This window comes from Sminthopsis crassicaudata, chromosome 4, assembly GCF_048593235.1.
Source record: "Sminthopsis crassicaudata isolate SCR6 chromosome 4, ASM4859323v1, whole genome shotgun sequence".
In the NCBI taxonomy this organism is placed as follows: domain Eukaryota; kingdom Metazoa; phylum Chordata; class Mammalia; order Dasyuromorphia; family Dasyuridae; genus Sminthopsis; species Sminthopsis crassicaudata.
In genome coordinates this window covers 319,255,367-319,270,245 of record NC_133620.1, presented here as the reverse complement: position 1 = coordinate 319,270,245, position 14,879 = coordinate 319,255,367, and the positions used below count along the sequence as shown (strand labels likewise).

At 37.5% G+C, this 14,879-nt stretch overlaps 1 protein-coding gene across 1 annotated transcript in view; it reads left to right on the top strand.

The window, feature by feature from the left end:
* The first annotated feature begins 5,062 nt into the window (after window positions 1-5,062).
* Window positions 5,063-14,879, top strand: part of SLC38A10 (solute carrier family 38 member 10) — a 66,293-nt gene continuing 56,476 nt past the window's right edge. Inside the window, exons 1-2 of the mRNA XM_074260394.1 lie at window positions 5,063-5,730; window positions 12,214-12,331. Coding sequence (XP_074116495.1) covers window positions 5,632-5,730; window positions 12,214-12,331 — 217 coding nt within the window. The 5' untranslated portion in view covers window positions 5,063-5,631. The remainder of the gene's footprint in view (window positions 5,731-12,213; window positions 12,332-14,879) is intronic.

Genomic DNA, 14,879 nt, shown 5'->3' with positions numbered 1-14,879 from the left:
TTTAAAAATTTTTAATCGTAGCTTTTTATTTTCAAAATACATTAAAAATCGTTTTCAGCATTTACCCTTGCAAAGCCTTGTGTTCCAAATTTATCTCTCTCCCTTCTCCTTTCCCTCTTCCCCTAGACAGCAAATAATCCAATACAGATAAACATGTGCAATTCTTCTAATTTATCATGCTGCACAAGAAAAATCAGATCAAAAAAGGAAAAGAAATAAGAAAAAAGCTAGCAAACAACAACAAAAATATGAAAATATTATGTTATGACCCACATTCAATCCCCATGATTCTCTTTCTGGATGAAGAAGGCTCTCTCCATCATAAGTTTATTGGAATTGGCCTGAATCACCTCACTGTTGAAAAGAGCCAAGTCCATCATGATTGATCATCACATAATTTTGTTCTCACTGTGTACAATGTTCTCTTGGTTCTATTCACTTCATTTAGCATCAGTTCATGTAAGTCTCTCCAGGCCTTTCTGAAATCAGCCTGATGATCATTTCTTAAGAACAATATTATTCCATTACATTCATATACCATAATTTACTCAGCATTCTCCAACTAATGGACATCCACTCAGTTTCCAGGTGCTTGTCACTACAAAAAGGACTGCTACAAACATTTTTGCCCATGTGGGTCCTTTTCCCTAAAAGGTGGGGTATTTTCAAGAAGTTATGAAGGTAGAATTAATAGAATTTAGTTAATACATTGAATATGGGGATAAGAGAAAGTAAGGATTTGAGAATGACAACTAGGTTTTGAGCCTGATTTATGGAGAGGTTGGAAGTATCTTTGACAATAATAGAAGAATTAAGAAGGGAAAATTTGAGGAGAGAGATAGTGAATTCAGTTTCAGAAATATTTGTTTTGAGATGTCCATAGAGAATTCAGTCTGATAAGCCATTGGAGATCCTTGAAAGTAGATGTCAGGAAAGAGCTGAATAAGCAGATCTGAGAATCATCTGTATAGAGATGATAATCAAATGATAATCAAATTCTCAGAAACCAATGAAATCACTAAACAAAATAATCCTGAGGAAGAAGAAAAGAAGGCCCAGAACAAATCCATAATTAATAGACTTGACCTAGCTTAAGATCCAGTAAAAGAGGCCAAGAAGGAACAGTTAGAGAGGTAGGAGGAATGTCATGGAAAACTACTGAGAAAAGAATATCCAGAAGAAGATTATTGACAGTGCAAAGGCTGCAGGAAATCATAAGATCATCCCTAACTTGGAGAGAACAATTTCAGTGGTACGGTTAGAGAACGTAAAGGGATTGATTATAGATGAACTTCTCTACAAAAAAAGGAAGAGAGAAAAGGGGGAGAAAGGAAATGGATGGATCAAGTGAAAGTTGTTTTGTTTTATTTTTTGAGAATGGGAGGCATGAGTGGGTCTCTACAAAATAGGGAAGCAACCTAGGCAAGGAGAATATGAAGCTTAGTGAGGGCGTGATAGATGGGGCAATCTGCTGGAAATGATCAGAAAGAATAAGGTCTACTTGTACATTGAGAGCAGTTAGAGGAGGAAAAGGGCCATCTTTTCATGTAATACTGATGGCAGCAGAAGTCATTTGAGTGATGTGAAATAAGGAAAAGGGGAGAAGAGAGCACTCTCTGTGAATAGTCTCAATTCAGTAAAATGCAAAGTTGTCAGATGAAGAGAGTTCTCAGAAAGGGAAACTTGAGGAGGGATGAAAATGTTTGGCAGAACCACTGTAGTGAGTAGGATACAGAATTAGTTAGGGACATCTAAAAATATTGCCTAGCTGCAGTGAGGGCTCAATTGAGATTATATAACATAACTTTATAGAAAATTGTGATCTTTTGATGATTTTTTTCCTGTTTCATTCAATAGCATGCAAAAACAAAAACAGGGAATTTATGTAAGTGATCTGGACAAGTCATCTCACTTTTCTACATTCGCTTTTCTCCTTTATAAAATGAAAAGATTGCTCTAAATCATGGAGATCATTTTGGCAGCCTGCTAAAGCCTGTGGAACTTTTAAAAATAATAGCAGGAAAGGCTAAATTGTATTTATAAGTTGGTGATTTTAAAATTTTTTCCCTCATCCAAATTTACCTGAACTTTCAGACTCCCTGAAATCTATTCAAGTTTCTAAACCAAGGTTTAAGCGCTCCTGTACTGGTACATATGTGGATTTTTACTCCTTTGGCAAAACTTGGGATTTTACTCCTAAAAAAGAATTAAGGAATAGGAGCTTTTCTGGGATGAGACTTTGGGAGTGGGGAGAAGGAACAGGAATATTGAGGCATAGCTCAATCCTCTGGAAGAGAGGGCTACTGTTGAAAAGGTGACTAGAGAAGAGTACTAGCAACTCCCTCTAAATTTCAGGGCTTTGGGAGAGGGCTCCAGTCACCTTTACCTAGTTATGGCTCTGTTTTAAACTCTGAGCCAGCCATAGGAATTGCTGAGGCTCAGATGATGCCAGAAAAGAGCACTTCCAATAATTTAATCATAAGAACACTCAGTTTCATTTTAATGCTGATGTTTCAAGAAAATCTCTAATATTTTAGGGACCAAGAAAAGAAATAAATTCAAGACAACCTCCCCTCACTGCTCCCTGTTTGTCAGCATTACTAAATTAGCTCAGATTATGAAAAGAATATTTCTGAGAAGCCATCCAAATGTCTAGGTGACATACATAGGAGGTGGCGCAACTGTCCTTGAGCCAAAACTGACCTCATTCTAGGGAGGGAAAGGGGTCCCTTCAGAGATGATGTAAAATTAGAGTCCAGCCTTGGAAAGATGTACATCAAGTATGTTTCCTCCCTCCACTCCAGCACCTTCGTCCAAAGACTGGAAACTAGTTGTTTCATCACCTTTTAGCCTCTTAAGACATATTAGAGGAAGGGAAAGAACATTGGATTCTGTAAACATATTGACACTTTCCTCATCTGTAAAATGAGGGGATTGGACTCATGACTTATATATAACTCTTCCAGTTCTAAATCTATGTATATTTTATTACCTTATCCTTTCTCCTCACAGGAGAGAAGAGAATTTTTATTATAATGACTAAGTAACAAGGCTGACAACCTCAGAAACTGCTGCTTTCCAATGGTATGTCAGTGGTACAAGTGTGGAAAAGACCTCTGCCCTCGTTCTGGAACAGTTTCAAATTACTAGGAAAACTTTCATTCAATCCAGTAGACTTTTTTTTTTTTTTTTTTTTTTTTTAAGGAGGCAATTGTGGTTAAGTGATTGGATCAGGATCACACAATTAGTAAGTGTTAAGTGTGTGAGGTCAGATTTAAACCCAGGTCCTCAGCTCTATCCACTGCACCATCTAGCAGTGGTCCTCAAACTTTTTAAATAAGGGGCCAGTTCACTGTCCCTCAGACTGTGGGAGGGCCGGACTGTAGAAAAACAAAAGCTCACACTCGGTCTCCGCCCCTTAGCCCATTTGCCGTAACCCACTGGGCCGCATAAATGTCCTCAGTGGCAGCATCTGGCCCTCGAGCTGTAGTTTGAGAACCCTGCTCTAGTGGTTCCCCAATAAGGACTTTATGAAACCATAGAGTTAAAAGGGACCTCCAAAATCTACCAATTTAAACCTATTTCATAGATGACAAACTGAGTCTCAGAAAGTCCTAGGAACCTCAGGACCTTGTGTCTTAATCTTTTTTGTGTGTTATGGAGCCTTTTGACAATCCAGTGAAATCTATGAAACCCTTTTGTGAAAACTTTTAAAATGAATAAAATTTTTAAAAAATGTATTATTACAAAGGAAACCAATTATATAAAAAGTTATTTATATATATTTGTAAAAGATCCCAGATTAATAACTAGGAGATGCTTAGGTATTTTTTGAAATGCTCAGTCACACATGCTGATCAAAGTCATAGTTAATGGCAAAGCAGGGGGCTAGAGGCCTTGGTCTTCTGACTCTTTCTTGAAATTACCTTGTACTTATTTTGAATATATTTTAAATTTCCATGCTGTCTCCCCAGACTGAATGCAAACTCCTTCGGATTGAGGGCTGTGTTCATTTTTGTCTTTGTAGGGGCAAAGGGAAGCACATTGTAAGTGGTTTATATAAACTTGATTGATGAGTTCATAGAACTGATTTCTCTGGGCTTCCAGAAGGCGGTCCTAGTTGATAGGCAGCAAAGTGACCATAAAAGACTTCTCAGCCTCAAACTGGGGGAGAGAGGGGGAAGGATTCTTCCTCGCCCTTTCCTTTGCTCCACTGCTGATCCTGCGTCCGTCCTTGTTGCCATAGAGAAATTTGCTTTCCATCCATCAAGACAGCAGCACCCTGCCTAGCTGTAGTGTTGTGGGTACTTATCAACTGGCTGGGTCTATCTACGAGGATGCAAAATGCCACTAGAGATTGGTTGCCTGGACAGGACAGAAAGTGAGGAGAGGGATGCTGGATATGTTGGGAAATAGTACACTTGCAGAAGTCTGGATGGGATGGGCTGAGAGATGCAACTTTTAACTGCAAAATGCTCCATTAACAATCTCTTCTTCGTTTTCTCAGGACTGGAGTATCCACCCGGCCGCTAGGTGGCGCAGTGGATAAAGTGCCCAGCCCGAGGCAAGACTTGCCTTCTTGAGTTCATATTTGGCTTTAGACGCACACTAAGCTAGGTGACGCTGGGAAAGTCACCAATTCAATTTGCCTCAGTTTTCTCATCTGTAAAAAGTGCAAGACAAGGAAATAACAAACCACTCCAGTATCTTTGACAATAAAAATCCAAATGGGGTCACGGGGGTCTGACATTAAAGACGTTTGAAGCCAATTTGCGAAGAGCAAATATCCACATGGAAAGTTTTACAACTGGCTCTCCAGCTTCGGCCGGCTTAAGCGCCACGTGTAGAAGCGGATCTCCAATCCCCCAGAGCAAACCTTCCTACTCCGGCTCTAAACCGGGCCATGGTAGCTCCGCTATCTCATTGGTCCACACAGCTTTCCGCTCCGCCCCCCTCTTCTCCTCCCATTCTTTCATTGGTCCACATAACTTTCCCTCCAGCTCTTCCCCGCCTCTCTCTTCCCCGCCCCCCCCAACCCGGGCCAGGTCCTGCTTCTCCGTCACTTCCTGGAAGGTAGCCCGGGGAAAGCGGAAGTTTGTGTGGGTGAGGCTGAGAGGGAGTCTGGGCTGAGGTGTCCCTGGCTAAGCCGTTGTGGGGATTTCCTGGGTCCTACGCTGGGGCTGCGGAAGAGGCCGACGTTTCCTCAGTAGCGGGAAGGGGGCAAACAAAGTTGCCAATATAGGAGGAAGAGGGAAAAGGACATGAAGCAATCGCGGAAGCTGGAGGACTCGGGAGGCTGAAGCGCTGTCCTCCCCACTCTGCTCCTGTTCTCTCCTCATCCCCTGTCCCCAATCTCCCCCCTTCCTGCATCCCAGATCCCCCTCCTTCCTTTTTTTCCCCTTCCCACTGTTTCCCCTCCACCTGCTCCTTCTTGGCTTTGACAACACCCCCCCTATCTTGGACTAACAAATCCTGGGCAAGTTACTCCATGGGAGCCGGTGGGAAGAGAATCGTGTGACCCCTGACCCTGACCCTTCTCCCCCAGCCCCGCTTGCTGGCATCCCGAGTCCCCGACCCCTGCTTACCCCGGTGCTAGAAGAGAGGGGTCATTGACCCTGACCCCTTCAAGCGATGGCCACGGTGGCTGCGTCTAACTGGGGTCTGATCATGAACATTGTGAACAGCATTGTGGGGGTCAGTGTGCTCACCATGCCCTTCTGCTTTAAACAGGTGAGTCTGCCGGCCCGCACCTGGCTCCTGCCGCGGAGCTACTCTAGTAAAATGGGTAGTAAAATAGACTTTTCTTGCGTCCCTTTTTTTTTTTTTTTTTTTTTTGTCGTGGTTGGTAGGAATTGTCATGGGAAAGAAGTAAATTGGATGTTTGACCCAAAACTTACTGTATAACCTGCAGGCTAGGTATTTGCCCCCAAGCTAGAAATAAACATCTTTCCTTTATGTGTCTTCTCCTGGACTGATTAGCAACAAGGTGTTTTTTTGTGTTTTTTTTTTTTAATTCTTTATTTATTTATTTTTTTTACTTGTGAACAAAAGAGCCCTTTGTACCCAAATTACTTTTAAGTGGAACTAGACTGGTAGAATATTTAGAGTTGAAGAAACTTCCCTAGTCTTGTAGGCCAAATCGTACCATTAACAAAGTTAATGAAGAATGCATTTTTAACGTGTAAATAGATGCGTATCAGGACAATTAATATGGACTTCTAATGTAATTAGGACTCCTAATATGTAAGTACCAGTATATATGTGCACCTGATAATTTTTATTTGATTTTCAACTCTGGAGAGGCCTGTGGAGCCAAGCATTTGTCAAAGTTGTTCCAGTTATCAATACATCGAAAAGAGAAAGTTTGGTAGCATCTGTTTTTGGCCTCCAGTCTAAAAATTCCTAAAAAGGAAACTTGTCTAGGCTAGTGGTGCCTTCTAAAATTTTTGTAAATTTTGTAAATAATTTAAAAAATATGATTAAAACATGAACTTTTTTCTGAAATAAAGCGTTCATAAAAAGCATTTTATATAGATTTGTATCAAACTTCAGGTTATATTGTTCATGTAATCTGTATACACAAATCTTTGCCTGCCAGGCCTGTGATGAAAAGTACCCATATAATGCTTTTCAGAGATTAACGTGGTTATGTCTGAATTAAGAGGGATACTTGTGAAAATGTGAACTTTTCAGAAAAGGTTGACTGAAATGTTTTCTATGAAAGAAACCCCTACTTTGAGCTTAATTGGAACATTTCATTAAAGTGCCTATTATTGACAGATTTTTCTGTAAACCACATGAAGGATTAATGTTTTCACCATTTTAAATCTCTGATCCACACATTCAGTTTACCATTCATTCTCATCAACTTGAGATGTTGTTCAACTTGTTTCGGTTAAAGCAAAAGGAAAAAAATACAGGGATTTTTCTTTTTTCTACCTATGAGAAAAAGTATTATTTTCAAAGTTACTAATGATCTCAATCCCCAGACCTCTGATAGTCTTTAAACCCTCATCAGTCATTCCATTACCTTCCATACTTGGGACCACCCTTTCCTCCTAGATAATCTTTCATCTGGGCTTTTGTGGCCCTAGTCTTTCTATACTATCCTTTTCAGCCTTCTTTGCTGGTTCATCATTCAGATCATGTCCTTGAACTGTTGAGTTTCCCTAAATCTCTTCTCTTTATATATTCTCTCTTGGTGACCTCATCACATCCCAATGATTTAATTATCTATCTGCTGATGATCATCCCTACTCTCTCCTCTGAGCATCAGTTCTACATCATCTGTTGCCTTTTGGATATTTTAAACCAGATGTCCCAGAGATATCTCAAAATCAACATGTCTAAAACCAAACTCATTATTTTTCTCCCCAAAGTTCAATTCCCTATTTTTGATGAAGACATCAAAGACATTGACATTAGTCTCCTTAACTCCACATATCAGATCAGTTGCCAAATCTTGCCATTTCTACTTCCACAGCATCTCTCATTTCTGACTCCTTTCTACTCATAACCATCCTCATCATCTCTTGACTTGATTATTGAAACAATCTCCAAATTGGTCTCTGCTTCAAATCTTTCTCACTTTAGTCTATCATCTACCCCCACCACCACCACCAAAGATTTCCTATCAGCACAGAAAGGACCATGTCATTCTGTACTCAATAAACTAGTGATTTCCTGTTGTCTCTAGAATCAAATAGAAATTCCTTTTTATTTGCATTGTACATCAACCATACCTGGAATTCATTTCTTCCTTATTTTTGCCTCATAGAATCCCTCTCCTTCAAGACTCAGTTAAGCACCATCTCCAAAATGAATTTTTTCCTAACATCTTCAACCGATAGTGCCCTCTTAAAGCTACTTTTGTTTTTAAGTACTTTGTATTTTTTGTATTTATATGTTATGTACATGTACATCTAATCTACTTGTCCTTGTTGTCTCCTGTGTTCCTATTAGAATGCAAGCTCTTTATATGTAGAGATTATTTCATTCGTTATATTTGTATCCCCAGCACCTACCACAGTGACAGGCCCAGAATAGGCATTTAATGAATACCTTGTTAATTGATTATATAATTCCTATCTATTCAGGGCCCGTCACAAATCCTTTTTCCTTCCTAGCTACCTAGCTATAGTCCACATTTATCTCACCCATTCCTGAACTCTAGAAGCATATAATCTGTACTTCGTTTTGATATTCATTCATACATAATATATTTTAAACACGTGTACATGTATGTTTACATACTCCCATATATGTATACTATACACATACATACAAAGTATTGCTTGTATTGTAACTTAATTTTGTTTCATACTATCTCTTCAACTAAAATTCCTGGGGTATATATTTTATTCCTGATTTTGGCACCTAATCATCTGTGTGTGTGTGTGTGTGTGTGTGTGTGTGTGTGTGTGTGTGTGTGTGTGTGTATGTGTGTGTTATATGTCATTTATATACTTTGTAGATACCTACCTCTGCTGGTATTGTAACTTAATTGTGCTTCATGTCACATCTCATCACTGCAACTGGATTATAAATTTCCAAAGAACAAGATAAACTCTGAGAGAGGGGACATTTGTTTTTTTAAATACTTCCAAACTTATCAACATTAACTTTTAGTACCCATGTATTTAGTAGATGCATGGAAAACTTACTGAGTGAAAATCGGGCAGTAATTTAAGAAAACAAAACCATTTTTGTACTAGCTTATAGTCTATCAGAAAATATTGAATACCTACTATAAGCAGGATATGTAATTGGGGAGGTAATAATTTATATAAAAGTCTATATACATAAGAATATAAAGATCCAATAAAAAGTAGAAAAAACCAACATACTTCCAAATTTTTGTTCTTTATGCTTATGCTAATATTGGAAAGATAGAATTCTTGTTTTATATCTTGATACCTTTCTAAAAGGAAAATGAACATTTTGGGGAGAGGACTGCTTCATGAAAAAAGGAGAATGAGCATGATAGGAAGCAGTCAATGAAGGGTCACTCAGAAAAGGAATTGCTGCTGTTAACCAATAAATCTCATATAGCTTAGTGGGTAAAATCTGAGACCTGGGTTGGGGATAGAATATATGACATGGAATTTTGAGTTGAAAATGAACATTTTTGGGGAGAGTTTCATATAAAAAATATTACATGGAAAAAAATTCATATTTTCCTTTGAAAGATGAAGTTTTTAAAAATAGAAAGTGGTCACCAATGTCCTCCTTCCTGCCCTCTCTTCTGAGAATGAGGTAGAAATAAATTAAAATTAATTTTTCTGTCCCAAAACATGTTTGTATTTCTGGTGCAATAATTAGTAACAGAGGGGGAGGGAAAGAGAGGGGGAGGAGGGTATTGCAGTGGGTAGAGTACTAGTCCTGAAGTCAGGAGGACCTGAGTTCAAATTTGTTCTCACTCACATAACACTTCTTAGCTGTGTGACCCTGGGCAAGTCACTTAACCCCAATTGCCTCAACAACGACAACAACAACAATAATAATAATAATAATAATAATTAATGGCAGCTGGAACTTTTACAAAATCAGTCAACCAGCATTTATTTAGCATCTATGTGCCAGATGTTATGCTTGACTTTGAAGATACAAAAAAATAAAACCATCCCTACTCTCAAGTATTTTACATTCTAACAGCGAGACAAGTACACAAGTAAGTGTATTCACAATAAGTATAAACAGAATAAATAGAAAGTATTTAAATGCAAGGTAGTTTGTGGGGAAAAAAAAAAAAGGAGGTAGTAGCTGTACTGGAGAAGAGAGGATTACAAGTGTGCTTGTTGAAGTAAGAGAAGGATCTCATTTGAGCATCTACAACAATCCTATGCTATAAAACCTAGAAGTCTTTTATTTTTTTCTGAAGATTAATAAACTGTTTTGTAAACTTTTTGCCACCTTTTTACACTATCACCTGTTAGCTTCTAACAGGTCTTCCCTTTTCATCTGTCTCCACTCCTTATTATTGAAAAAATAATCTTGTCTGTGGATCTGGTTATGTCTGTTTAAAAAAAAAAAAAATCTCAAATGCACTTTCTGCCCTACTGTTACCATTTTATTAGGCATTCAAATCATGTGCTGCCATTCTACCTTTCCAACCTGATTTCATTTCACTTTTCTCACACCATGTCCTAGCCAAACTTCATCAACTCTTCTTGTGCTTAACATTGTTCCCTATAGTGGGATGACCTCCTTCCTACTCTTTGTCTGCTGAATGCTGAATCTTACCTTTACTACCTGTGTGACTTTGTACAAATTACATTGCCTTTTTTAGGTCTCAAGTTCATTATCTGTGACACTTAGTTGTGTTAAAATAAAACAATTATTTTACAGTTATTATCTGTAATAATATGAAGCCTCCCCACATCCCTCATGAAATCAAAAAATGTTCACAACTTTCAAGAAGTTAAAACTCACCAAAAATCAAGACTTCACTTCTTTTTTCATGAGGAATAACAGTGGATAGAATGCTTTAGCTAGAGTCAAAAACATTTAAAATCCTACCCCTGACACTTTCTATCAATGTGACCATGTATTCATGACTTTGATCTTTTAGGGCCCTAACTTCTATAAAGTAAGGGTGAAAAGCCATGGTTTTTACCTCAAGGGTTCTTGTAAGAATCAAATGAGATAATATTTTAAAGAGTACTTTGGAAATTTCAAAGTTCTGTGTTAATGTTAGTCTTTCTCCTCCCCCCCCCCCTAGCGTTTCCCCAGCAGATCTCATGCTCTTTTATGTTTCTCTATTGTATTTTTAATTTTACATTTATGTCTGATTTGTTCCTCTTTCTACGAAGTCTGGGAACTCATCTAAATTAGGTGTTACTCCCAAGACTTTCCATTGTGCTTTACTCACTACATCATCATCAGTATTTATAGAATGGGTTAGTGAATGACTCAATGGCTTCATTTTATTTAAAAGTTAGAAAAATTTTGCAATTTTCTTCTTTTGAAAAAAGAGCCAAAAGTTTAAAACAAAATTAATGAAAGGTTTTCAGTCTTAGAAATGACCCAATTTTTTATGATACTTCTAGAGTTATTAGCAAGTTGGACTTCTGGATTGTTTAGCAAACATAAAATAAGTGATTCTTTACTTTGCCTAGGGCAAAAGTGGCTGTAGGCCGGGCTGGCAGCTTGCTAGTCCCCTGGGGCTACATGATTACACATTTTTTTTTCAGATCCCAGTTTCTGTCAGAAGGGATTCATCAACTACTACTACATGTCCCAGTATGCACTGCTGCTTTATTCTCCCCTTCCTCTTAAAAACATTTTATTCTGGGATTTGTAGTTTCAGTGATGTGTACTTCTGAAAGATCATAGCGCTTGAAGGAGTGCTAGAGATTGTCTCTTGCAGAATATTTCCCTCATAAATGAATAAGTAGAAGCTCAGAGATGTTGTCCAAGGTCACAGGTGGTGAGGTCTATTCTGTTAATTACCAATCCCCTGTACTTTCCACTATATTATACTTTTTCACTGTGAATGTAGTTTTTTCATCATTCTTGCCTATTTTTTGAGTTTCACTATTTGCATATAATGGTTGCTTTTATTTCTGTGTATTTCAAGGTTTTGTTTTAGCTATTCTTCTAAAATACAGGTATTTTTCTGTGATTTCTACAGCCAGATTAGATAATATGAGTGATCTGGGTTATTTTTTAATAATGTTGAACTGTATTCAGTTCGTAGATTTTTGTTTCGTTTGAGCCCCTTTCTTCCAAAATAATCACTTAACACTATTGTTAGTATTTAAGATAGCTCATTAAAAAAGTGACTGGATTGTAAATAAATGTGCAAAGAATAAGAGAACTGCTAGATTGATTCATAAACAGAGATAATCCACTAGAATGATTAATTTTGGGGGGAGGGGTGGCATTAGGATAGTGAAAGCCTGAGAGGGTTTTCCTTGGAGAGGTGACCCTGATTTGATCCTTCTGTCCAAAAGTTACAACAAATTAATTTGGGGAGCAATTCTTTTGGGAAGGGACTCTTTAAATTGTCAGTGTTTGGCACATATAGGGGTTTAATAAATGCTTGTATGGGCAGGTGAGTAAAATTGGACAAATTTTGCATTTTTGCATTTATAATAGCTCTGAGTTAAATAAGTAGATGAAATAAATATGCATATGTGTGTGAGAAATCTGAGAACATTTTTTATATATTATTTTGTGATGATATCTCTCTTTTCTTTTTGAACCCTCTAGTGTGGCATTATCCTGGGAGCCCTACTGTTGATTTTCTGTTCCTGGATGACACATCAGTCCTGCATGTTCTTAGTGAAGTCAGCCAGCCTTAGCAAACGCAGGACCTATGCAGGCCTAGGTGAGAATTTCAGACCTTGAAATCATTCAGCAGCTATTTATTGAGTGAGTACAATGCACAAAGGCACTGTGAAATGTAATGGTAAAGTATTAGAATCTAAAGATCAGAATTATCCTGTGGACTTGTTATTAAAGCTCTTTCTCCATGGATATCAGTGCTTACATTTTTCTTGATAGAGTGCAATGCATAGGGAATTGGAATTGGAATTGAGAAAACCTGGTTGAAACTCCACCTCACATACTTAATTACTATATGATCCTGAGTAAGTCACTTTTTCTATTTCTCAGTTTGTTTTTCTATAGAATTTTCGGGTTAGATTCAGTCATCTCAGAGGACCTTTCTAGCTCAAAGGCTATGATCTGATAAGCTGTAGCATTTAATATTGTTGAAGTTTTTGAGTACCTTGTAATCTATTTGCTTTTCTTCTTTCTTTGAGGAGGTGGTGAATTTCATATAAAGTAACCTCATTATCCCAGTAGTTGTAACTTTCCTTGATATTCTTAGTTCTGCTTTTCATCCCTTCAGTTCTTTTGTCTTGCAATTCTCTTTTCATCAAAAGAAACAAAAACATTTATCTTTTTTGCTTTCTGAAAGACATTTCAGTTTGTAATATTTTATCACTTGTATGATTTAACTGAACTGTTAATCTTCTTCTTTTCCCTTCATTCTAGCATATGAATATTTCTGTCTTTTCAAAGGCATAGACTCAGAATTGTTTTGATTGCATTTCAGTTCAGAGTGGGTGTTGAAATGTCAAAATACAAATTCTCAGGGGTTGACATTGTGGGTGTCTGGTGAAAGTTATTGGTCTCCAAATGAAAGCCACTAGTTTCTCTACCCCATGTGTTTCTGAGGACATTAGGTTCTGCCAGCAGAGTGCCTGGCAGGGAGTGCCAACTTTCTGGATTGCTGCTATATAAGTACCCATGGCAAAATGAGGAGGAGAAGGTAAGAGGAAATAGTGTACAAAGTTACAAGTAGCTGACAAAATAAAAACATCTGCAAGATCCACGTGTGAGTTTTTGGCAAATTTGCTCATTGTTCTTTTCCTTTCACTGTGACGATTTGACTTTGGCACCAATATGTTAACATTTAGCTAAAATTCTCAAGGGAAAATTTTTCATCCTCTCTCCATTCTTTTGCTAATGAGGATGAGTGTGTTAGATAAAGTCATAGAAATAACATTTACCTCTGACCAGATGAGCTTGACCCTTAGTGCAAAAACACAAAGCCAAAATTTGTGTTGTAACATAGCTCCTCACCAGAAATAAAATAGGAGACATTTCTACATTTCTTAAGTATTTGTGCTGCTATGCTACACTTAGAAATTTCCCTCATTCTGTACCTTTTTCAGAAATGTTTAATTGGCTTCAGGTACTGCACTAATCCTCTCTCTCAATATTATCTTGTGGATCTCATAATTTTCTGTGGCTTACTGTTCTGAGGATGTTAGTACAAAGTGGTTTGGTTTTTGTCATATGCAAAAGACATAAAGAAAATGTTTATTATGTTCAGTGACCATGCTGTTGACAGATGGATACTTCCATTGCATTGGCTGCCTGGGGCTTAGCATTTAGTTGCACAGTGTGACTCTGCCTAAGTGTACCTACTGGAAGCAAAAAGGAAAAAAAAAAAAAAGAAAGAAAGAGAAGAAAAAAGGAAGCAGAAGAAGAAAACCCTCAGAGTATTAATAAAGTTATGCCTCATACCAACTAAACAAAATTACCTGATCATTCTGGGCTCCCAGAAAGTTTCCTGAGGTCTAGTCTGATACAGTATTTAGCTGTCCTTTCACCTGTCTTTTTTCCATTGCCATATCCACTTCGCAGAAATGAAGAGCTCTAACGTCTTATGAAAGAAGATGAGACTCTCCTTCACCGTTTCTGAAACTAATAAACTCCAATATAGAGAGATTAACAATACTTCCAAATTTCTTGGTATTTTGGGAAATACTGGACCATCTTTTTTTTTTCTCGTATGCAGAGAAAAATTGAAAGAAATGAAAATTATTCTCTTCTTCATCTTCCTGGGTGAAAGCCTGAATAAGTTTACACTACAGCAAGATGGACATGATTGAAAGAAAAGATGTTCTTGATAGTTATTTTATACTGTTTCCTAATACATCAGTTCAAAATTGTTGAACAGCTAGTCTTTGTCATTAATTACTTGTATACTACTAATACAATCTGCAGGAGATCCTTTCAGTCTTGTAGCTGATTCTGTGGGAGTATTTGGCAATTTGGAAAGGTCCAAGGCAACTTGAGAAATTGTTCTGAGCTGTTAAATTTGAGTAGATTTAATATAGCTTGTATTTGGGTTCCGGAAATGTACCATCCTATAGATTTTACTATATCATTCTCCCACAGTGATACAGCATTTGATTGGCAGTGAACTTTGCCAACCTAAAGTTTTTTGGTGCTTTTTCAATTTTTTTCAGATTATGGGTCATCATATTTTATATTTTGATTAAAATTCATACCTGCCCATCCTAATTTTACATAGACTTCATTTTTCCCCACAGAAAATGATCATACACAGTTTAGGTGTG